The sequence below is a fragment of the Balaenoptera physalus genome, assembly GCF_965194825.1.
Source record: "Balaenoptera physalus genome assembly, chromosome: 3".
Lineage (NCBI taxonomy): Eukaryota > Metazoa > Chordata > Mammalia > Artiodactyla > Balaenopteridae > Balaenoptera > Balaenoptera physalus.
The window spans coordinates 122,036,234-122,062,074 of NC_138890.1; the positions used below are offsets into that span (position 1 = coordinate 122,036,234).

Below are 25,841 nucleotides of genomic sequence, written 5' to 3' on the forward strand. Positions count from 1 at the left end.
GGACATTATGGTGAGAGCAAAAGGAGCCAGACACCAGAATAATTTCCACATGATTCCATTTTATAAGAACTGTGATATGGTGACAGGCGTCAAAAGAGTGGTGGTGGGGAAGGGGGGTACCCGTGGAGAAGACAACGTTTTGGAGCGCTTGAAATGCCTCTCTCTCGGTCTGAGGGTAGTTACTTCAGTGGTCACATGCGTGAACTCTCATCAAGCTGTATAGCAAGATCAGTGCCCTTTACTGAATGTACGTTATGCCTCGAGGGGAAAACATCTTAGTATTGAGGTACCTCATTCTTAACCTGGACCTCAGACAACATTCCGATTCTAATTCCTTCCCCATCCACTACAATAATAAGGAGGAGAGGCGTTGGTGAGTTACTAAACACCTTCAAGAAACACCTGAGGAAAGACAGATCCCTTCGTCATCCAGGAGGATGTACACTGAATCCTCCGTAGCGCTCACTGCTCTGCCACAGACAACAATCAACAATGTCTATTACCCACCAGAGGCTGCAAGTTCCTCCCGTCATTACTACACACTGTTGCATTTGTTATCCCTTACCTTGGCACCATCCCCATCCTCCCCTTCTGCTGGGTTCTAAAACTAAGCATCATATTTGCATTTTCCAGGCCTTCAAAAAACTTCTAGGGTGTACCCTGGGAGTATAAACTGGTACAACCCATATGGAGTACAATTTGACTACATCTATCAAAATAAAATATGCAATTTCCTTTAACCTAGCAATTGTGCTTTTAATATTTTTCCTCCAGATACACTGACGTATTTGCAAAGTGATAAATGTGCAAGTTCATTCTCTGCAGAGGTCTGTAATAACAAAACATTGGGGAAAAGTGTGCATCGATGTGGGATTAATAAAACAAATTTTAGTATACCCATTTAATGGAATATTATGTAGCTATAAAACAGATCAGTAAACTCTATACTGATAAGGACAATCACTAAGATATATTGCTAACAATGCATTTAATATGCTATTTTCTTTTAAAAGGCAAAAATAACCAACATCGTATTTGGCCAGCATATTTATTTAAAAATAACCTCTGGAAGGACGTAAAAGAAATTGGTAACACTAGCTGCCCCTGGGGAGAGAAACTAGACAGCTGGGGACAAAAGGGATTCCCTTTTGCTCCTTATAAATTTTACATCATGAATGTACTGGCCTATTGAAGAATAAGTAAGATATTTAAACTGTTCCAAATGAATTTGTGAAAATATCTTAGTTCTCATAAAAAGGGACAGCATGTGGGAACACTGTGGAGTCCTGCAGGCCTTACAATTAATTTGGAGGCACAGCTGGTCACAAGATGCATTATAGATATTTATTTTGTATGCATGGAAGTCATGTAGATCATAGCTTGAACCTTTTACAAGGACTGCATCTCTACTGTGTACCTCTGCCTCTCATAGCCTCACCTGATTTGGTTTTTGTCAAAATCCAAAGAGAAGAAGGAGAACAGAGAAAATGTTCTTCCTCCAAATCATTTACAACTGAAATCAAAAGTAAGCTTGATGCTGAAGACCAAATAAAATAAAATAAAATAAAATATATGGAGGGTAAGGCAGAATGCCAGTATACTTCCAAATTCCATTCTAGGGTAATAAAAAAATCTATTCTCTTCAAACTGATTCCATACTTAACTCAGCTGCTGGTGTCATCTTAGGGGCTCCAGGCACCCAAACTACTATGCACTCAGAGTGGATCTCTACAAACTCGGCCCCCTAAGTGGCGGTGGAGGTTGGAGATAAAACTTTGAACAAAAATTTCCCAGCAGATAAACCTTTAACTTAGAACGATCAAATTAGCTAAAGGGAAGGTTTATTTTCTTGGTCTACAAAGGAACTTGGAGTTCTAGAATTATATACAGGAACGTTAATTTATCATCCTTAGGCAAACTACATCCAAGTCCTTAACAATATCCCCAACATCTCTCTCTTGTCATTAAGGTGAATTAGACTTAGGCTTCAGGGTAACCTAAAACCGCAACAGGGATACTATTTCAATAACCTGAATGGCACCTACTCTAGGCCAGAAACTCACTGTGAGGTTTTTCACACCACATGTAAAACAAAATCTAGAGGCTTTATCAGTTTCACATCCCCCAGCAAAAGAGATCTAATAATTATAGGCAGGAGGAGAGACTGAGAACCACACTTAGCTCTGCTATCAATCTGTAATACCGGGGCTTCCCTGGTGGCGCAGTGGTTGAGAGTCTGCCTGCCAATGCAGGGCACACGGGTTCGAGCCCTGGTCTGGGAGGATCCCACATGCCGCGGAGCAACTAAGCCCGTGCGCCACAACTACTGAGCCTGGGCGTCTGGAGCCTGTGCTCCACAACAAGAGAGGCCGCGATGGTGAGAGGCCCGCGCACCGCGATGAAGAGTGGCCCCCGCTTGCCGCAACTAGAGAAAGCCCTCGCACAGAAACGAAGACCCAACACAGCCAAAAATAAAATAAATAAATAAATAAAAATTTAAAAAAAAATTAAAAAGTAGTATATTGTAAAAAAAAAAAAAAAAAAAAAATCTGTAATACCCTTCCACCCTCATCTAAACTTCAAAACCAGAAATAGGAAAGAACCACGTTCTGCCTCCACCTATAAGGCAGAGATCAGTCTCCAGCCTTTGTGAAAACTGTTGGTTATTTTTTTTTTTTTTAAGGCAAATGGCACAAAACAGTAACTGATTCATAAACACGTGCAAATACTCACTTTTTCAGACTCATTCTAGCAAAAGAAGGAAGACGCTACTTACGGTGTTGATTTATAGGAAGACTCTGGATACAGTCGCTTCTCGTTCACTTTACCATTGGAAGAGTAGGCCACGGGGCTGTCCACTCTCTCCACGTAGTCAGAAAGGGGAGGAGGCATGTCTTGTGTGCCTGCAGAAACGTTTTTAACCTAAGGAAACAGTCCCAAGAGACTCAGTTATTATTTAGCCTGTAACATAAAAGGGAGAAGAAATGAAAGAAAAATATCATATATAAAATTATCTAATATTTATCGGGCTCATTAAATATTATTAACCTATCTGACTACCTTGTTATTATCCAGTGTTAACAGTCAAATCACAGAAATGGTGCTATCGTTAGTTTAACAAATCCAGAATCAATTACAAACAAGAAAAAAATCCAAATTACCTGATCCTCATCCTGATGTGATTAGGTTTAGTAATTATCCACCCCATCTTAGGAAGACTAATCTCATTTTATCCGGCCTAGGTCTGAGTTAGAACGAGAATTTTCATTTCGAACAAGTTCTAAGGTAATGCTTATGCCGCTGTCTGGGCACCACTCTTGGAAAACCACTAATCTAGGACAAAGAACATTGATTCTTCTCAATCCGTTCACCCTAAACATGGAATGTTAAAACTACATTAAGAAGCACAAACTGATTTCTGCTATGGTTCTTTAGTAACAGATTTGTTTGTTCTCCCTTTACTTTCTCAATGGCTCTATCACTAATAGCCTATAGCCTATACAGTACAGTCACAGCATCACTGCCTTCCCTCTCTACCTTTCTTATTCCATTCTGATGTGTGAGTGAATGTGTTCTAAGAAGTAATACACATTGGAGATGATGCCTTGTTAACATCAAAGGTTTCCCAGAGAACCTTTGGGAGAAAGTTTTGTATATAAATAAGCATAGCCAATTAGAGTCTCAACATTACCTGTTAGATGTAGTAGGTCCGACACTCTTTAAATTTCACCTAAAAATCTTCACATTATTGCATACTACTCTGCCAGAAAAATAATAACTGCTAAGCCCAGACAAGTCATTGAGTTGGTTTGAAGTCAAGGAATAAAACTAAGGTGTGGGGGGAAAAGAAAAAAAAACTTAAAATAACACTAAAAATTATTTCTGTGAAAAAGAGCAACTTTTCAAACTTAGGGAGGGTGGGACTGCTTTAGCTTGGTGATGAGCACAATGGCATCCAATTACCTGGGCTCACTCCAGATCTGCCAACTACCCAACTACAAGTTCTAGAAAGCCTCAATACCTTCATCTGTAAGAAATGCGGAAGCTCCCTGCTTCATAAAGTTGTTTTGACAATTAAATGAGATGACAAGGTATCACATCTAGCACAGGGCTTTTATGAACACAGTAAAGACTCAGAAGATGCTGGTTTCTGGAATTAAAGCCACTGGATCTAAACAAAGAATTTTTACAAGTATTTGAAGGGGATGGCAGACTTTTAATTGGATTATTTTGCTATTATAAATCGTCGCAATTAGATTCAACATAGCGTATGTCCCTGCCACACACACAAACTTTACATTCTGTTGTCCGTCAAGCATAGCATTAAAACGTGACCTGCTCCTTTCCTGTCACTGCACCATCACATGTCAAAAGATATTTACTTCCCCACCCCTGAAGTACACAGAGATATTTAATCTTGATTGTTTAATATTCCCGTGAGTCAGAAAGGAATGGAATCACTTCCTTCTGAAAGTGGAATTTGGCAGCAACTGGGAAACCAGGGGGTGGGTTGCCAGGGAGTGTGCTCAGATCCCACCACAGGGGGGCCGGGTGGGAACCATTCTTGGCACCCACTGAATTCCTGAGGACTTGACACCACCGCTAAGCTTCACAGGCAAATACCTGGCCAAGCCAAAGGCGTATTCTTATTCTGGAGACTTCAGATTTAAAAGACCTCCCTTTCTTAAAAACCCATTTAACTCTTCTCTTTGCAAATTTAGCAGAGGGTGCAGAGCTCATGGATTTCCTACTGACCCTGGCAAACCGGAAACCAAAACCTTACAAAAGAGGTGTCTGGGTGTCTTTGCAGAGACTTCCTACTGCCCAGAATGGAAATGTTCTTCCCCCTTTCTTTGCCAGCTAATCCTTAAGTGGACTTCAAGTCCTGGCTCACTACCAAGTTGGGATGGTGCCACTACCCCCGGGGGCCTTCCACAAATGTCCCTGCTGGGTGAGGCGCCTCCCTATCCTCCTGTCTCGCCAGCACCTGGGCACACAAACCTCCCAGCACAGCACATGTGTACTTCAGACAGACTGTTTACACACAGAGTGACGCTGCTCCCACACCTCTAACTTCACTGGGCAGTGGGCTGCTCTTAAAGCCACCACTGTCTGCCTGCTTACCGCATGCCACATACTGAACTGAGGGATCATTTAGTAGGTACAACCTTACAGGTAAATACTATAAGCAGATAAGTTAGGGGGTCCCTGGAGAAACAGAACCAGGAATGGCTTTCTTGACATAAGAGAAGCCATTTTGTGATCTAAGCCTGGCCACCATGCTCACCCTTGAACAGGTCTCAGTAATTTATGATCTTGAGGGAACAAAGGAATGCAGGAACAGGGAAAAGGCACTCAAACGACAGTGCAGTGATAAAGCAGAGTCCTAATTCCTCCTCAGGGGATACACATCAAAATATATCTTTGAGCTCTGCAGGTACTAAGGACCCCACCCAGCTGGAGGATGGAATCATGATGGTGCCACTCTTGACTTCAATCAACTAAAGCTTAGACTCTGTGGACCTCTGCCCCAATTCTATGCTGAATTCTCCTCTGCTCAAGCCCCTTCATGAATACGCAAGTACCCTTAGCTTAAAACTTCCCTAATTTCGCTGTTTGGACAGACACTGGTTTGGAGAAGATCCCCGGTGTTCTCCTCACTTGCTGCAAGTAATAATAAATTCTTCCTTCTCCTGACCTTTGGCTTGGTTGTGTCTATTAGCTCAACAGCCACCAAGAGGTGAACCCAGTTTTCAGCTAACAATGCTAGTACTCCCTTTTCAGAAAAGAGGAAGCGAGGGCTCAGGGTGCTAGACAACTTTCCCAAGGACCTACACCTAATAAATGGTAAGGTGGGGTTTAAATACTTCAAAGCCTCAGCTCCAATCCACCGCCCCTCCCTGGGCAGCCTCCTACCTTCCTTCCTCTATGGGTCTTCAAAGCCCAGCCCAGTACCTGGCACAAAGCAGGAGCCCAGAGTTTGCTGCATAAAGGTTACTTCATTTATTACTGTTTTACTTCTACACTGTGTGTATCCAACTGCCTTATCAGATGAGCTGCCCTGAGCTTATCTCTTCGAGTCAGCAGAACTAGACTAGCCCGAACACTGACTTCACCCTCCAGCACAGGTCTTTCATTACTTCAACCTTTTTCACACACGTGCACAAAAAATTCCAAGGCCATGCTCGCTTGGGCAGAACATACACTAAAATTAGAACAATACAGAGAAGATTAATTATTAGCATGGCCCCTGCGCGAGGATGACATGCAAATCTGTGACGTGATACATAGTTTTGGAAAAAAAAACACCCAGCCAGACTCAAAGGTGAGTAAGAAGCAGCCTTTGTCCTCGAAAGGAGCTTAAGTGTCTAGAGGCAGAAGCAAAATATATTTGTAAAACAAGGAGTAAGTTCATTTTTTTTCCTTTTATGCGTCACGTTTCCCAAAAGAAGATAAAATATTACTTTTTCTCACGGTACCAATGCAAAGTGAGTATAAACCTGCTGCTTTCAAAGGACAGTGGGAGGAAGCGGGGAAGCCCCAGCGAGGAGGGACCAGTAGTAGAACTTTATGTGTCCTCAGCCTGTGCTTCCTATGATGAGAACAGGGATTTGAGACTCACTGCGATTACTGATAGGATCCCAAGCCAGTCCATAATGCCTGATGATGTAGCTAAAGTTCTTTAAAACAACAACAACGAAACAGGGCTTCCCTGGTGGCGCAGTGGTTGAGAATCTGCCTGCCAATGCGGGGGACACGGGTTCGAGCCCTGGTCTGGGAAGATCCCACATGCCACGGAGCAGCTGGGCCCATGAGCCACAATTACTGAGCCTGCGCGTCTGGAGCCTGTGCTCCGCAACAAGAGAGGCCGCGATAGTGAGAGGCCCGCGCACCGCGATGAAGAGTGGCCCCCGCTTGCCGCAACTAGAGAAAGCCCTCGCACAGAAACGAAGACCCAACACACCCCAAAATAAATAAATAAATAAATTAATTAAATTTTTAAAAAAAAAGAAGTGTTCTATGTCACTTGTGAAAAAAATCTTTGTTAACTAACCGTCTTTGGAGAATTAATGAAAACATCGTACATCCCTGCGGGGTGCCAAGGGGAAAACAAAGAGGGCGACTCAGAGCAGCTCTCATCCCAACACCTGTCAGCACGGAGCCGTCCTCCCCTGGGACCAGGATGGGGCTGCACGATCATGCTTATCAACGCCACTGACTCACAAGCAGCCTCTCCACCCCGACTCAGGGATGGCATAAAAAAAAGGTCAAGAATGTTTTTAGGTCAATTCACCCCTGTAAAACAAAGTTCGGGAAAAACGTTTCTCTCCACACAAATCAACTGCATCTGGAATGAGTACAAGCAAAAAGGAGCAATGACAGCCACGCCCCATTTTGCTCTTCGTTCCTAGCTCACACAACACGGGAAGAGAGTCAGACTAGAGACCTGCATCATGAGAGGGAAGTTCATGTGTCAGGCAAAACCTGACCCCATTTGTTCCTCACCATTGCCCGGTGAGACAGGACTATCTCCATACTCAGATGAGGAAACTGAGTCTCTAAGGTCCAATTAATTTGCTCAAGGTCACACAGAAGGTGACAGGGTAGAGGGCGGATGTAAACCCGGTCCACCTGACTCCCAAGCTCAGCTGTTTCTGTTTCTGTTTCTGTTTCTGTTTCTGGCATGACAAACTGACACCTCAGTAATGTAAATATGGCTTGAGGTACCCATCTCATCTGGGCACTGACTATTCCCAGTAAGAAAAGGAACCATTCTCATTGCCTTAACTCCTCACCACATCCGAATAAGATACGATGTGAATCCATTTTGAAGAGTTTTATTTGCCTACTGGACTATCATTCTAAAAGCAGCTTTTGACACAGAATTGCTATGATATGTGTTTAGTCATCGGGTTCCTTTTGTTTAGGTCAGAGTGTAGGAACACCACCCTCAAAAGGCAAACAGAAGGGGTTTTCCTGCTTGGTAATTAAAGTGGAGAAGTATACCAGACATCAGAGGGAGGGGCGCCTTCATCTCAAAGTACCATCTCCAGTTTTACAACCCGAGGTCCACCTTCCCCGGGCCATGTGCCCTTGCACTCACTACAAGTTTTCAAAACACTAAGTGGTCCAACTCGTTTTTCCCGTTTTGATATTTTACACTCACAGATGCTCCCCCAACAAGAGCCTCAAAACTGCCTCTGGAAAGTTCCCTTAGACTTTTCTCCACCCTTGGTGGCTTGAAGGCAAATGCTCCCAAACAGACTAATCCCACAAAGGAAGAGATCATGGACCAGGCTTGGGCAAGTCTGATTAATTTACGTTGATGAGATGGCTCTGGGGATTTAGCAAACACCATGTTCCCTATCCAAACGCAGGCTGCCCACAGGGAAGTCCTAACATACACCAGGCAAAGGTGAATCCTGAAGCTCCTAAGAGCCAGTGAGCTGTTAGAGCTTTGGGAGGGGTGAGGTGGAGAAGCTTACACTCAGTAAGTGATCCCATTCGAGGCCCCTTGCTCTAGAAAGGAAAACCCTGGTTCAGCCTGCATTTTAACACTTGTGTATCTCATGCCAGCCTCCCCAGCAGGTGTGCCACAGGCACAATACACCTTAGTCCTCAGAGCCCATGCCAGCCACCACCTGGGGTTCCAAATCCCCTTCAGTTTACTGTACTCCATACAACCTCAGCATTTTCTAAGTATGCCATGCCTGGAAGAGACCTTATGCATACCTTAACTCAGATCTCACTGGGCTTGCGGTATTATAGCTGCAGCCTATGGAACAGTGGTTCTCAAAGTGTGTTCCCCAGACCAGCAGCACCAACATCACCTGGGAACTCTGGGAACTCAGAAATGCAAGTTCTCAGGCCCCGTTCCAGATCCACTGCACAAGAAACACTGCGGGTGGGCCCAGCAAGCTGTTTTAACTAGCTCTCTCTGTGATTCTGATGCTTGCTAAGGTTTGAGAACCACTGATGGAGGACAGTTTTCCTCGACGTCACAGACAACTGCCCTGTTTAGGCCATTATACCTATAGTTAGAATTAACTCTATTTAGTGCTGGAAATCTAGGAATCCCTGCATTCAGAAAGCCACAAAGACACTCACCAGCTCTAGCACACATCCTACCTCACCTTCCATTACAACTCTCTACACCAGCCCCTCACGATGCCCTGGACAGACAGGGCCTTCCGTCCTCCACGCTGCTGGGTTCTGAAGGTCAGTCCATGGATAGGACACTTCCATTCTTGTTCCATTTCATGCCACCTGAGACCACAGATAATAGCGAAACCTTTCCCAGGGTGAGAGCCCCGTATACCAATTGTCGGCAGCCCACAGAACTGCTCTTACATTAAAGAACACTTGTACTTACTGGTTGAAAATAAGAAAGCTATTCGAGTTTCTTCAGCTGTCTAACACTGATTACCACCACCGCCCTGTGCCAGTCACCTGCCCCACCTGGACCTGTTCCCTGCTCCTGTGTGCAAGGAGATGATACGCAGAGCCTGTCTACACCCTTCAAAAATACATCTGTTCTTATCCAGCAGCAAGCTTACAAGTAAGAGGAAGATTAATAGTTTAACAACTGCAACCAACATTAAATGTATTTATATTTTGGGTACTCTTACCCAAGCTCCCTTATTTGATGCCATCATTGCAAATACTAACAATTATTACTCTGGCTAAAATTTATTGGGCATTAATAAATTATGTGCTGGCCCTGACCTAAGCCCTTTAATCGTTACAGGATCAGTATATACATGCTGTAGGTGGAACTTCTATTTTCCCCATTTACACATGAGAAACCTATTAAATGAAAAGACAAAGTGATTACCTTCATCAGAGTCCAAGGATACCAAAAGCTACCCAAGGCTGACCACAAAGGACAGGGTCCAGGACCCTGACCCCTCTCTACACCCAAGCCTGATCATCCTTACTAGCTCCTACCTTGACAGGTAAATGCTGGGAACAATGCTATAACAATGCTGCATCACAATGTCAAAGCCTTAGAAACTTCTAGAAATAGGCTACCTAAATAATACACTTACCTTTTATTTTTAGTTATTTAATTTATTTATTTATTTATTTATTTATTTATTTTTGGCTGCATTGGGTCTTCGTTGCTGCGCGCGGGCTTTCTCCAGCTGCAGCAAGTGGGGGCTACTCTTCGTTGTGGTATGCAGGCTTCTCACTGGAGAGCACGGGCTCTAAGCATGAGGGCTTCAGTAGTTGTGGCATGCAGGCTCAGTAGTTGTGGCTCTCAGGCTTTAGAGGGCAGGCGCAGTAGTTGTGGCCACACGGGCTTAGTTGCTCCGCAGCATGTGAGATCTTCCTGGACCAGGGCTCAAACCCGTGTCCCCTGCATTGGCAGGCAGATTCTTAACCACCGCACCACCAGGGAAGTCCCTACACTCAGCTTTTAGATCTAAACATTTCGTACTTAAAAACAGGATCTTGTTTAACAACCTTTATTTACTACTTGGTAATAATGAAGAAATAGTTTATGGCATGGTCTCTCCAAACTTAGTTTATTCTTGCTTCTGACATAATCATGTGGCATAACAAGAAAAGGTGCAACTTAAGAGACAGACAGAAAATACTCCCTGAGAACTGGCATGCTGATTTGTGGTAGAGATAAGCACTTTACACATACATTATCTCATTTTAATGATAGTTTTATTAACTATGAACTATTTCCCCCAATTCTACTGGCAAAGAAAACTGAGGCTCAGAGATCTCAGAGAAAAAAAAAAACACACACACACACCAAAAAAAATACAAGTTATAAAGGCAAATGTAACACTTGTCCTGCTGGTTAGTACATCAGGCTTGAGACAAATTACTGAAGCCCTCTGCAAACCTCACTGCCCCTTGTATAAGAAGAATTATTCACACTGTAAAGATGTACAGAGTGGCTACGCCTATAATGGCTACTTAGGCAATGGTGGTTCTTACCTTTCTTTTACTGTGACTTTTTAAAAAACTTTATTGCCAAAATTAAGACATGAAGCTCAATCCCAAGTCAGCCTGATGTACTATACTGAAAAGAGCACTGAGAAACCAGAGTCCAAACTTCTAGCCCTGACTCATCAAATCACCACCAACAAGCCTCCTTCTTACTCCTGTGTCTGCCTCGCAGGTCTGCAGCTTCCTTTGTGTAAGTTCACTGAGACAGACCAGATGAGCTTACCCCTAAGGTCCCAGACTGCTCTCAGATTCTGTTTTCTTTCACTTGACCAAAGCCAAACCAAAAGTTATTCACAGGAGCACCTGAAACTGAAGTGCATAACTTTCAGTTACTACTTCACCAGAATACTGCAGGTACCAGCAAAAACTAATCTCAAGTACACACATTTTACAATCAACTCTTTAATATTTACCGTAGGTGTGTGCTTTTCCAAAGCCAGACCCCAGTTCTAAGTATTTACTCTAGAGAAAATGAAGATGTATGTCTTGATATTTATATTTATGACCTTCTGGAAATGCAGGTGGGGGAAGAGAGATTTGAACACAAAGATTAACATGAAATACTCATCTTCATGGGCATAAGGGTATCAGCCCCTCCCAACTCAGCTCCAGCACTCCTGGCTGAATAGTCCCCCTACCAGCATTCTCAGTGTGTTGGCAGGACACAGCTCCTTAAACCCCAGTCCCCTGCTGTTCTGTGAGGCCAAGCTCAAAGGGGCAGAAAGGGATCTGAGTAGCGTGACACCCTCCCAGGAAGAGCCAGCAGACTACTGCAGAGCACTGGGGTGAGACAGGAGCCAGTGGAGTACTGAGGGGCACTGGGGTGAAGCAGGCACATTCAAAGCTGCTCAGAAACATGTCCTAAGCTATTCAAATGGCACTCTGCATTTAAACCTGGTCAGATGACGCACACATAAAAAATAAAAGGGCAATTACAACTAATCCATGTAGCTCATATTCAGGTAGTAAGTATTAGCTACAGAGCAGTTTCTCTAGAAACCATCTCCCCATTCCACACAGTAATTGTGGGAACTGCCACATGCTGGATTATGTGAGAAGGGCCCTGCCCTTGGGCACGGTGGGTTAGTGTGAGGATGGCCGCCTGACCCAAGGCTACTTATTCATCAGGGCCCCTTCCCCAGGCAAGTCTTAGACGAAGCACTAATATGAACAACTCAAGAGCTCTAAGTAGCTGCTTTCTGCTCCCCTTCTCCATGCGAAAATGAAGCCTACCAGGCAGGAGGGAGTCAAGATGAGAAAGCAGATCCCAATGGACTTGAAGTCCTGATTTTAGCTGTTCATGAAACACAGCCACATCCCTACTTCTGTGGCTAAGTTGTTTCAACTCTTTCTAGGTTTTCATAAATCACCACCCAAAATCTTGCAGATATATTCCTCTTTTTACCTATGCTAACTTAAGTTCTGTTTTTGTCAACTGTAACTAGTACTCATGCAACACCAAAATTCTTTTCTGCACAGCCAGCTGTTTTCCTTGCAATATCCCTGTAAGGCAGACAGCCATATATAACTGGTCTTCTTCATTTTCTCACATGCATCTCACATTAGTCTTGAGAGGCAGACCAAATAATATAGCCAATTTTATAGATAAGAAAACTGAGGATCAGAAGGGGTAATCTGTTTACCAAAGAATGCTGGAGTCAGGACTCAAACCCACAGCTTTAGGGTCCAGTGCTGTTTTCCCTCCACCAGGAATTCTCCCCAAACTAGACTTCCTTGACATACATATGGGTTAAAAATAACAGAAATGATCTACCTAGAGTCACAGCAAAAGCAATGAAGCCAGAATTCAAACCCTGGTATTCCACCTCCCTGATATACTGCTTCTATTAGACAGAAGTAGAAAAGACAGCATTACACAGCAAGAGAAGAAAGGGGAAGAATACCAGTCCCACAGGGCTGTTCATCTGAGACTAAACGAAGGGTCTCCTCTAAAGCAACGCAAAAACCCTGCAGAGCCTAGTTTTCTGGCCAGTACATGGTAACATTACTTAGAGCAACGGAGAGGAAGTCCACTCAGAGTGAGAACAGCTGAGGGAAACTTCTCTGATCACAACGGAACCGTTAGTTCCATTCCCAGAACTGAGAAGCACTTCAGTCATGCAATCAAGACAACAGAAAAGGGAAGGAACACATCATGGTCTTTTCTAATTAAAGTAGGGAAGTCACTCTGGAGACAGGTCACCTCTGGGAGCAGGTAGAAGCAGGTGGATGGGAGAGTAAAAAACACATGGGGTAATGTAATGTAGACCTCGTATTGTTATCTCTTGGGTAGGATGATGGGTGTTCATTATGAAACAAATCAATAAATACAAAAAGGCTACGAATGGACCAAAGACGACAAGGTCATGAACCAAGAATCGGGAATAATTTATTTCTGTGTACCTGAAACCAATCTGAAAAAAAAAAAAAAAAGAGACAGACAGAAAATGTAATCACTAAGGCTTTCCTAGGAGCACACTGGCATGGAAATGCTAGACTAGGGCTCTAGTCCTGGCTTTGTCACATTATGTGAGCCCAGGCATGTAAATTAAAAATGCCTTCCAGGGCTTCCCTGGTGGCGCAGTGGTTGAGAATCTGCCTGCCAATGCAGGGGACACGGGTTCGAGCCCTGGTCTGGGAGGATCCCACATGCCATGGAGCAACTAAGCCCATGTGCCACAGCTACTGAGACTGCGCGTCTGGAGCCTGTGCTCCACAACAAGAGAGGCCGCGATAGTGAGAGGCCCGCGCACCGCGACGAAGAGTGGCCCCCGCTTGCCGCAACTAGCGAAAGCCCTCGCACAGAAACGAAGACCCAACACAGCCATAAATAAATAAATAAATAAATTAGTTAAAAAAAAAAAAAGCCTTCCATTTACATAACAGGTAAGTTACCTTCAACATCAATTTTCTCCATTTTCAAAAAAAAGTACCACATATTTACTGAAAGAAAATTACTTTTTACATAATTATTATGGTCAAAAATTGGAAAAAAACTAATATGCAACAACAGGGATTGGTCAAATACATCTCTACAATGGAATGTTATTAGAAAAGGTGCGTGGAACCAGAATTTCACACACCACTGATGGCTGTATAAATTCGTACATCTCCTTTGAAGGGCAATTTCTTACTATCTACCAAAGTTACAGACGTGTGTATATACATACCCCTTGACTCAGTAATACTCCGTGAAATTTAGCCTATAGGAGTATATATATACACAGACATATATACAAGGTATACAAAGTTTTCTTTTTTTAAATCCTATCATTGTTTATAATATTAAATAATAAATATATCCAACAATGAGAGATTGATTACATAAACCACGGTACATCCATACCACAAAGAGGCTATGAAGTGGTAAGGAAAGATCACCAAGACACACTGCAAAGTAAAAAGGGGATGTGTAGACAGAATGGTATTATCAGTACACTAACTTCTGCATAAAAAAGCAGGAAGTGTATTTTTCTTTGGTTTTATTTTCACAAAATAAAACACTGAAAGGAATCATAAGAAACTAAGAAGAGTATGTACAAGTGTGGAGAGAGGGTGAGGAAAGATACCCAGAAATGCGCAAATGGAAACACAAGGATGGCAGGGAGACTGCCTGAAAACCGGTTTTTTTGAAAAATTGTAATTCTGGCCATAGGCTTTTTATTTATTTATTTATTTAAAAAATATATTTATTTATTTATTTTTGGCTGAGTTGGGTCTTTGTTGCTGCACGCGGGCTTTCTCTAGTTGCGGTGAGTGGGGGTTACTCTTCATTGCAGTGCACAGACTTCTCACTGCCGTGGCTTCTCTTGTTGCAGAGCACAGGCTCTAGGTGCACGGGCTTCAGTAGTTGTGGCACGTGGGCTCAGTAGTTGTGGCTCGCGGGCTCTAGAGCGCAGGCTCAGTAGTTGTGGCACACGGGCTTAGCTGCTCCACGGCATGTGGGATCTTCCCGGGCCAGGGCTTGAACCCATGTCTCCTGCATTGGCAGGCGGATTCTTAACCACTGCGCCACCAAGGAAGCCCTGGCCACAGGCTTTTTAAAAAGGGGTAATTAGAAAGCTTTTATCTTGCCAGAACATACAAAAATTAAAACAGTACCACACCAACCAATGCAACAACATAAATGAATCTTAGAGCATTATGTTGAGTGGACATAAAAGCACACAGGACGTAATTCCATTTATGTGAAGTTTAAGAATAGGCAAAACTAATTGATGTGATAGGAATAAGAGGAGTTACCAACCCCTAGAGGATACTAAGAGGCATGAGGAAACCTTGGACACTGGAATGTATTATATCTTGATTTAGAGGCTGGTTATAAATGGGCTTATACGTGTAAAACTTCACCAAGCCATACAATTAAATTAGTGCATTTAATGTACTTTACTGTGTGTGTATAGATATACATTACACTTCAGTAAAAATTTTTAACAATATCAGAATTGTTTTTGAGAAATATTTAATGTGATAAAAAGCCTGTATCATGTTAAATCAAAAAAAGGTGGAATTTTACACTGATAAGGACTAAAATCATACTTCTGAATTAGAATAAGTAGGAAGAGGAGGAAAGGATTAAAGAAAATACACCAAAAAGGTAACTCAGGATGGCAGAATTTTCTTTATACTTCACAGTATTTTCAAAATTATTTAGTTAAAATAATCATATTCTTTTAATTCAGAAAAAGTACTAATTAACCTGGGGTTTGAGGACATAATAGAAAAAATAAAGATCTACAACTTTAAAAGAGCCTTTAAACATTTAAAATACAACAACATTGGTACAAACTTAAGTGAGTGAGTGACTACAAAGGACCAGGTTAACATCCAAGCAGTGTGCAAACACGGCCTGTTTATTTTACAAAGTACAAGATATCCAGAAAGGGGAGGGAAAAAAAACAACCCTAAAAATCCCTAAGAAGGCAGAGAAACCATTGTGCCGGAGATTCAGAGGCAGGAAATTAGAAAATTACACATTTTCCCACAGATAATACAAAAGGACTGAAATCTGCTTAAAACTCTGAAGGCTCAGCTGTTGAGGTGCCTTTGCTCTGGGGGTTCTTATCTTAAAGATTTTAAAAATTCAAGAAAGGCAGTAAGATTTAATTATGAATGTCAGGACCTACCCCAATGTGTAGGGAAGGAGTAAATTTAGTAGGTAATTGTTCCTTTAGCAAGTTTAGTAAGATACCACCCCCACACCCCAAACAATCCATTATTAGCTGTACGGAGAGTATCTTGTCTTAGTTCTCCACAATTAGAATTCAAATTTTAATTCTCATTTAGTACAAGTAATTAATTCTAGATTCTCTGCCATTATTTCAACTGGAGATAATTTTTACGATATTACTTTCTAATGACCAAAAGGAAGAAAAAACACTAATCCACTCCACTGCCAGGCACTTGATTTTATTTTGCTTTATTTTTTAATTAATTTTTTTTTTTTTTTGGCCGTGCCACGCAGCTTGCAGGATCTTAGTTCCCCGACCGGGGATTGAACCCGGGCCCCAGCAGTGAAAGTGCCAGCCAAGTTCTAACCACTGGACTGCCAGGGAATTCCCCACTTTATTTATTTTATTGGAGTATAGTTGATTTACAATGTTGTGTTACTTTCTGCTATACGGCAAAGTGATTCAGTTATACATATACATATAGCCACTCTTTTTTGGATTCTTTTCCCATATTCTACTCAATACTCTGTAATGCCAGGCACTTCGGATGCAGCATCAAACATTTCCACTTGCGCAGCTATGTTATCGGAGTGAAACCCATTGGAGCAGAATATTGCGTAAGAGCAGAGAAACCTGAGGAACAGTCTGCATCTGGTTGTGGAAGTAAATTGAGGCAAGAATGAAAATGTGGGATTAGTTCAGCAAAGCAAACCTGGGCAGGTGAAGGGAGAATGGAAGGTCAAAGCACAATACCTGTGACTAAAACTGCCTCCCAAGAGCTTATTTCCAATAGCCTTCCTTAGGCATTTGAGTTGGGGGAACAAGGGAAAAAAGGACATGAGGAATTTTCAAGTAATAAAGTACCGCATAAAACATCAGTGTACTCAAAATCCTATGTCTACTATTCAACAGATGATTATTTAAGTTTCATATGACGAAACATTTATTACTACAGAGAAACTATGATGTGTGAAACAACCTACAGGCTGGCTATCACATCTCCAGGGATTCAGCGAGGAAGCGTTATAAAAATAACGCCTCTTTAAAAGTTAAGCCCTTTTGGCTTTGTTGTCATCATCACCTCCGTAAGTTATTATGGCTATCTTTTGTCAAATTATCCAAAGTACCTAGAACTTATTAAACTTTCATGACAGTAAAATCAGATGAGAAGCCAAAGTTCACTGGGACTCTAATATTACTGGCACTGGTCTCTCTTGAGTCAGTTTTTTAGGCTCTCCAAACCTTAAGTAAACAAATCCAACAGCCAGTGAAAACTGACACACCCAGAAACTCTCAGTGAAACCTTGACTTCACAGTTCACAATAGACTGTCCTATTCCCTCTACAGGTGGCCCTGCCTGGAGCTAAAGGTCAAAAGAAAACAATCCCCAACACCTTCACACTTTACGGGGGGAAAAAATGAGGAAGAAAAAAACAACAAGCAGGCTTCAAGGAGAGGTCGGGAACACGGGCACATACGTACCATACCTTCTGTTTTTCCTGACTGCTTCGTCTTAGTACCTTAACTAGAAAAATTTCATCTACATTCAAATTTCTTCAAACATCAGATGGACAGGATGCTAGAGCTAAGAGCCTTCAAGATGATCAGTATCTTCAGCCCCAACCTGACCAGCAGGACCCACCCTCAGCCCACTCCGCTCTACTCCCACAGGCCAAAACCAACCTACCCTGGAACCAGGGTCCAGGATTCTCAACTAACCTTCATGGCAAGAAACCAATCTGCTCAAAGAAACCTATGAAGGCAGATTCTGAGGCTGCTCTCAACAACATCCTAACAAAGTGTTTCTAAGAAACAAAGTTTGGAACATCCCTAAAAACAGGTTAGCTATCAGGAACATGCATTTGGGAGGTATTTTTGGTAAGAGGGACTTTCTGCACTTCAGCAAATCGCATAATTTAGGAAGCAACCTACTGGTAGGATTAACAGTATATGCAAAAAAAAAAACTGCCCTGATCTGTCTCTGCCTTCACTAAAGGATTTCATATGTCAATATTAGTACAGAATTAGTCCCTGTGATTCTCCAGGCTGTTCCACATGTAAAAAGTTTAAAGACCTGCCACCTGCTACCACCCCAAAAACACCCTTGCCAATCTTGACCAAAGACAGTAAACATCCTGAGCAATGGTATTTACTTCCAAAACGATCAGCAGGATAATAAAAAGGAAGGGGAGAGGAGATGCTTTTGTTTTCCAAAGCCACGTTATTTCCTTCGTGATTTCTTTAAAAGCCATTTCTTCTCAGTGCCTAGATCCACTTCTTAGAAATAGAAATCTGGCTTTTACCTGTAGCAAAACCATGTCCACTCACCCCACTTTCTTAACATTCGAAGTAAAACCTGAGGCCACAACTTTTGCAATATACAAAGACAATAATTCTAAAAATAAAGTTTCACAAAGCAGTATAGGTCAAATTTAGAGACAAATCTGGGGGTCTAATAAAAAAACTGGACATTTACTGACTTTCTTAAAACACTTACCCACTCTTCCACATTGGGGGGCTGCTCATCATAAATACGTTCCTTGTCCCACAAAATATTTGACTTGTCATACTGGTCCATCTTTCTTCGAGTTTTCACGGCAAAGAAAATTATTAAAGCAAAAGCCACAATAACCATAAACCCCAGCACAATGGCAATGGCCTAAAAAGAGATTAAAGATATTGACATATTTAGCTTTTAATTGCTTACTTTATTCCAACCCACATACTACAAATACCTAAGGCCCTACTAAATATCTGTTGTTTAACTGCTATAAAACTGATACAAATGGTCACATTTTAGAAATATAAAACCTAGCCCAAACTCGTTCAGCTAAGGCTAGCAACACACTCACACTCACACACACACACACACACACACACACACACACACACACCAACCTTGATTCAATCCTTGGAATGAACATAAATCCCTGTTTTAGAATTACAGAAAACTAGTTCCAAAGCCTGAGCACCAAGGGGCCATATTTTCATAAACAGATGAGAATGGCCAATAAATTAACTCATCAATGGTATACTTCTAAAGGGCTGGAAAATGTTATTCTCAGAAGTAGTTTTATTATTATTTTTTTAACATCTTTATTGGAGTATAATTGCTTTACAATGGTGTGTTAGTTTCTGCTTTATAACAAAGTGAATCAGTTATACATATACCTATGTCCCCATATCTCTTCCCTCTTGTGTCTCCCTCCCTCCCACCCTCCCTATCCCACCCCTCTAGGTGGTCACAAAGCACCGAGCTGTCAGAAGTAGTTTTAAATACCCAATCATGCTTATAGCCTTGTTCGTAACACAAGCCTGGCACAACTTTTTACACTGAATGTAAATTTCAGTCTCACCATAAATTATGCAGATACACTCTAACCAAGCTATAAATTAGAGAGAATGGGCTGATGATCCATTCAGTCTGTTAGGTTCCTCTGTTTTAGGTGTCTTTTGTGTGCTTACTAGAAGAGCCTGTGACAAGGAAACCCTACCCCTGACAGTTCTCCTAGTGTCTGACAGGTATGTTAAGTGGTACACTGGCCTGGAGGCACTTGGGAGTTGAGACAGGTACCAGAGCTCTGGCCTGGATGTCTGGTAACGGGTAACAGGAAGCTCTCTTTGCAGCTGTCTATGTAACAGTGGTATCCTTTTTCAAAGAATACAGGTTTCAGGTAGTCAGAGGACTAAGAGGGATGTCAGTATGGTAAGAAAGGAATACCAGCCCTCAGCCCTATTTACCACAGACACTCTGAATGTCAACAACAAAACCTATATTTCAGTCTTCAAAATAATGGTAGTTATTGGAGAAGGTCTAATCTCCAAAAAGAGACTCATCCTGGTAAAAGAATGAAAATTCCTGGGCCAGTGTACGGAGAAAGAAAAAAAGGAAAAAAGATTAGTAAGTTAGAAACATTTTCTTAATTAGGATGACTCATGGTTACTGAAAAGCAGGGTTCTCCACCCCACCTGCACATTTGAATCACCTGACAGCTTTTTGAAATACTGATTTACACAGTGAAAATTAGAAAACATTTTTATAAGAAATTATAGAAGACCTAAGTAAATGGAAAGACACCCTATGTTCATGGATCAGAAGACTTATTGTAAATATGACAATTCTTCTCCCAGCTAGGATTCTGAAGGATTGCGTTGATCTACAAATTCAACATGATCCTAACATTCATGTGAAAATGCAAGAGACCTAGAATCTAGCCAAAAGAATCTTGAAAAAGAAGAACAAAGTTGGAGGACCCCCACTTCCCAATTTCAAAATTGACGACAAAGCTATAGCAATCAAGAAGTGTGGTACTGACCTAAGGATAGAAACACAGGTAATGGAAACAAATTGAGAGTCTAGAAAAATATCGTCACATTTATGGTCAATTCATTTTTGACAAGGGCATGAAAATAACTCAATGGAGAAACAGTCCTTTCCACAAATAACACTAAGACAACTGGATATCCACATGCAAGAAATGTTGGACCCCTTCCTTATAACATGCCCCAAATTAACTCAAAATGGATCATGGACCTAACTGTTAAGAGCTAAAATTATAAAACTCTTAGAAGAAAACATATAGGAGTAAATCTTTGTGACCTCAAGTTAGGCAAAGTGTTTTTAGATACGACACCCTTTTGGGGTGCAAAAGCAATGAAGAAAAATTAAATTAGACCTCACCAAAATTAAAAAATTTTTGTGCAAAGAACATCATCCAGAAAGTGAAAAGAGAATGACAAAACGGAGAGAAAATATTTGCAAATCATATTATAAGGGACTTGTATCCAAATATATAAAATTTCTTACAACTCAATAAATATCCAAATAGCCCAACTAAAAAATGGGCAAAGATTCTGAATAACCGTTTCTCCAAAGAAGATATACTAATAGCCAATAAGCACAAGAAAATATCATTAGCTATCAAGGAAATGCAAATCAAAACCAAAATGAGGTACCACTTCACACCCATTAGCATGGTTAGACTCAGACAAAAACAATGCTGGGGGATGTGGAGAAATTGGAATCCTCATACATTTCTGGTAAATGTATAATAACGCAACCTCTTTGTAGAACAATGTGACAGTTCCTCAAAAGGTTAAACACAGAATCTCCGTAAGACCCATCAATTCTACCCCTAGGTATATACTGAACTCAAGAGCCGTTAAAACATAGGTTTCACACAAAAATTCGTAACAGCCAACGTGGAAATAGCCCAAATGTCTGTTAACTGGCGAATAAATAAAATGTGGTATATCCCCACAATGGAACGGTATTCAGCAATAAAAAGGAATGAGGTACTGGTACATGTTCTAACATGGATGCACCTTAAAACATTAATGCTAAGTGAAAGAAGCCAACCATAAAAAAACACATATTGTATGAGTCTGCTTATATGAAATATCCAGAATAGGCAAAACCATAGAACAGGATTAGTGGTTTCTCGATCTGGGGACAGTTAGTGAAATGAGGAGTGACCGCTAATGAGGATGGGGGTTTTTTTCTGGGGTAGTGAAAATGTTCTAAGATCAACTGTAGTGATGGTTGCACAACTCTGTGAATATACTAAAAATACTGAACTGTATTTTAAATGGATGAATTAGATGGTATGTTAATCATACCTTAATGACACCCAGCCCTTCTCCCAGTTTCTGATTTAAATAGAAGTGGGGCGTGGCATCAACATCTTTTTAAACATTCCCAAAGTGAATCTATTAAGCATCCCAAGATGAGAGCCTCTGACCCAAGGAAAGAGGGGAGGAAAAAAACAAAACTATCCATACCTCCTGGGGATCCACCACACAGTAGTGATATAAATATTGATCCACATAGATTCCAGTAGCTGCAGGTGTATAAAACTGGTTGCAGAGGGCATATATTTGTGAACTGTAGAGAGACCCAGATGCCTGGGCAGTTGGGTTGACTCCAATTATATAGACAATTGTGGCAATAAACACCATAATGGCCAGGACAGCACTCACTATTATCACAGTCAAATAATATCTTCTTGTTCTAGATATTTCAGATCTTATAACACTGGTAACAAATATCACCAATGCAGCCATGAAACAAAAGGCAGCCATGGCCAGTAGGAATCCCTTTGCAGCTCTTGGATCTGTATAGCCTCCTCCATAGCCATAACCGTAGCCATAACCATAGCCATATCCACTTCCGTAGCTACCAAAGCCACTTCCTCCATAAGGGTAGCCAATACCACCTCCTATTAAGGTTCCATAGCCTCTGTCCCAGGCAAGAGTGGAGGCAACACAGGCAAAAATGGCAATGCACATCACGATAATAAGCATAGACAGAATCCGAATCACTCCTGGAGGAGAGGTCCATTTGTAGAAGTGGAGAATTTCATCTTCCGGGTAGAAAGAATATGCTGGCTGAGAGAGCATTGGTCGAACGTGCATCTCTCCACCATATACGTCATTGCTTGGTGCATAATGATTGGGTTTGCTGAAAAGCACATGAAAATTTTAAGTTAGCAATTTGTAGTGGTGAGCAGAAAGAACAAATAAAGTACCTGGAATAATCTGAACAAACCACTGGCGAATAAAACTATTATTTGTACTGTTCCACTGTAATGGGGCAACCTGTATCCTCCCACACCCCTACCAAATTCAAATATCAAAATCCTAACCCCCGGACTTACCCGGTGGCACAGTGGTTAAGAATCCGCCTGCCAATGCAGGGGACACAGGTTCGAGCCCTGGTCCAGGAAGATCCCACATGCCGCGGAACAACTAAGCCCGTGCGCCACAACTACTGAGCCTGCGCTCTAGAGCCCGCGAGCCACAACTACTGAGCCCGCGTGCCCAGAGCCTGCACACCACAACGAAGAGTAGCCCCCGCTTGCTGCAACTAGAGAAAGCCCATGCGCAGCAACGAAGACCCAACACAGCCAAAAATAAATAAATAAATAAATAAATTTTTTTAAAAAAGAGGCCCCAGAGACCTCTCTCACCCCTTCTACACTGTGAGGATACAAGAAGTCTGCAATCTGGAAGATGGCCTCCACCAGAACCGGACCGTGTTTGCACCATATCTTGGGCTTCCAGCCTCCAGACTGTGAGAAATAAGTTTCTGTTGTTTATAAGCCACCCAGTCTATGCTACTCTATTACAGTAGCCCCAACTGACTCAGACACCCATTGAACAGTAAACATATCTGTGCATGATGCATCAGAATCACCTGGAGGGTTTGTTGGCCCTCATCCCCAGAGCTGCTGAGTCTGCAGGTCTGGGGTAGAACAAGTTTCTAGATGCTGTTGATGCTGCAGTCTGGAAACCATACATTGAGAATGACTGCTTAGTTTCTACGGAACAGAGGTTCTCAAATTTTGCAGCATGTTAGAATCACCTGGGGATGTATAAAATCCCCAGACGGAGCACTCCAGACCAGTTAAATCATAATCCTTGGGGATGGGACCCAGGGAGTTTAGAACAGTGGTATCAGCCCTTTTGCCTTTGTGACTGCAGACCGATTCCTTCAGACTTGACACTTACAGTGGCCTCCACTGGGTCACGTGTAAATCCTGGCAGCCTCGCTCTCTTACCTAAGAAAGCACATTCATTTACTTATTCATTTGGCGGCTATTTACTGGAGTTGCCAGGCTGACGCGTGCTGGGCTCTGTGCTAGGTACTGGGGATACAACAGTGAACAGGACAGCCTCAGTCCAGGCCCATCACAGAGTACAGTCTGTCAGGGCAGTAAGACATTAAACGAAGCACTACATGAACTACAGCCAGTTAAGACAAGAGCTACAAAGTAGATCAGTTACCAATGAGGGCTCATCAGAATGGTGGCTAATCAGATCAGAATCTCCTTTATAAAAATACCTTGCAAACTCCAGTAATTTAATGATAAACACACAGCTTGTAACAGACACACTGATGCGTGGACACATTGAATCTAAAAACTGTGGGCCCTGGCGAGGCAAAATTCAATTCCTAAACCAACTAAAGCCCCTTTTGTTTTTGTCATTATTTCTATAGACCGCCTTCCTCACTCCAAAGGAGACATCTTACTACTGGGTGCCACTAACCATAGGAATTAGAATTACCTGAGTACCGTAAATGAGAATGAAAAGGAAATGGAGAAACTGGAGAGAACAATGAAAATGTCAAGGAAGAAAATTCAGTAAAACATTCTACTTAGATACTTGGGTTGTTTCCATTTGGGGCTGTCATGAACAGCGTAGCTCTGACAGTCTCCAACATACATCCTGATACACACAGGCACTTTTTTTTAGGGTATATATCCAGGAGTAGAATTTCTGGGTCAAATTTTTTTTTTAACTTTCAGCTCTACTAGACAATGTCAAACTGTTTTCCAAAGTGACTGATTCACTTATACTCCCATTAACAGTGTAATGTTCACAGAAACATTGCTTATGATAACGCCAAGCTGGAAACAGTCCAAACGTCTGCCTACAGTGCCATGGGTAACTGTGATAGAGCCTCACAATGGAATGCTACGGAGCTGTGCTATTATGACAGCCGCTAGCCGCACAGATGGACGGAGCACTTGAAATGTGGCCAGTCCCAAATGAGATGTGCTGTGAAGTGTAAAACACAAAGTGCTCATAGTATGAGGGAGGAATGTAACATCAGCAGGAGAGAACCGTAGTACTGACTATGGACTTTGAGTGATAATGATGTGTCAATGTAGGTTCCTCAGTTGTAACAAATGCACCACTCCGGTGGGGATGTTGATAGTGGGGAAGCTATGCATGTGTGGGCAGGGGGCCTATAGGAAATCTCTGTACGTGTCTCTCAATTGTGCTGTGAACCTAGAACTGCTCTAAAAAATAAAGACTGCTAAAAAAAGAATATAAACTATCTTGTAAACCAGTGTTTATATCAATCACATGTTGAAATGATAACATTTTGGATATATTGAGTTAAGTGAAATATATTAGTAAAATTAATTTCTTTTTAATATGGCTACAAGAAAATATGAAACTACATATATGGCTCACACTGTATTTCTTTAGCACTGCTCTGAAGCAAAAAAATGAACTACAAATTCATGTAGATAAATCTTACAAGTTGAAAGAAACAAAGCAGAAAAGAATACATACAGCATATTACGTTCATACAAAGTTTAAGAACAAGTAAAACTAAACCATATTGTTCAGGATGTACAAAGTGGTAAAATAATAGAGAAAAGCAAGTGATGTCCATATGTCAGAACAGTGGTTTCCACAGGAAGGAGAGGACACAGGCAAAGACTGAGGTGCTCTATTTCTTGACTGAGATGATGATTTTGCTTTGTATCTATTCATCATTTTATATGCATGTTCTGTGCCCTTTTCTATAAGTATATTTCACCACTGTTTACAAAAATAAGTATGAGGTTAATGGAGCACTACTCAGTTACTATATTCTCCAGCATAGCTCATTGCCATAAACAACTGTGTCCCTACCACATTCAGGTATCGGTCAGGAGGCTATGTAATAGAAGTACATCCCCTTAACTACAGTTATCAGAGTTAAAGCTACAAACTACTTAAAGGAGGAAACCCCTATCAATGTTTGACAGCGAATTTAAAACTTAAGAATTCATTGTTAAATCTCCAAATGGCTAAAGACACCAAGAACCCTCAACTTTGTTTCTTTTTTTTTTTTTTTTTTTAAATGGACATTTTCTACTTTGGGGAGTTTTTTATTTTTATTTTTTTTAAATTAATTTATTT

General features: G+C 41.7%; 2 protein-coding genes across 8 annotated transcripts in view; one reads left to right on the plus strand and one right to left on the minus strand.

Moving 5' to 3' along the window:
• LOC309658531 (survival motor neuron protein) overlaps positions 1-25,841 on the plus strand; it is a 259,347-nt gene that overhangs the window by 129,880 nt on the left and 103,626 nt on the right. The window lies entirely within an intron of this gene.
• Positions 1-25,841, minus strand: part of OCLN (occludin) — a 47,228-nt gene that overhangs the window by 12,084 nt on the left and 9,303 nt on the right. For 6 of the 7 annotated variants that reach the window (XM_082457293.1, XM_082457295.1, XM_082457294.1 and 3 more), the window contains 3 exons: positions 21,921-22,599; positions 18,637-18,798; positions 2,777-2,922 (listed from right to left, as the gene is read on the minus strand). In XM_082457293.1, coding sequence (XP_082313419.1) covers positions 2,777-2,922; positions 18,637-18,798; positions 21,921-22,599 — 987 coding nt within the window. The remainder of the gene's footprint in view (positions 1-2,776; positions 2,923-18,636; positions 18,799-21,920; positions 22,600-25,841) is intronic. The other variant, XM_082457299.1, reaches the window with a different exon arrangement.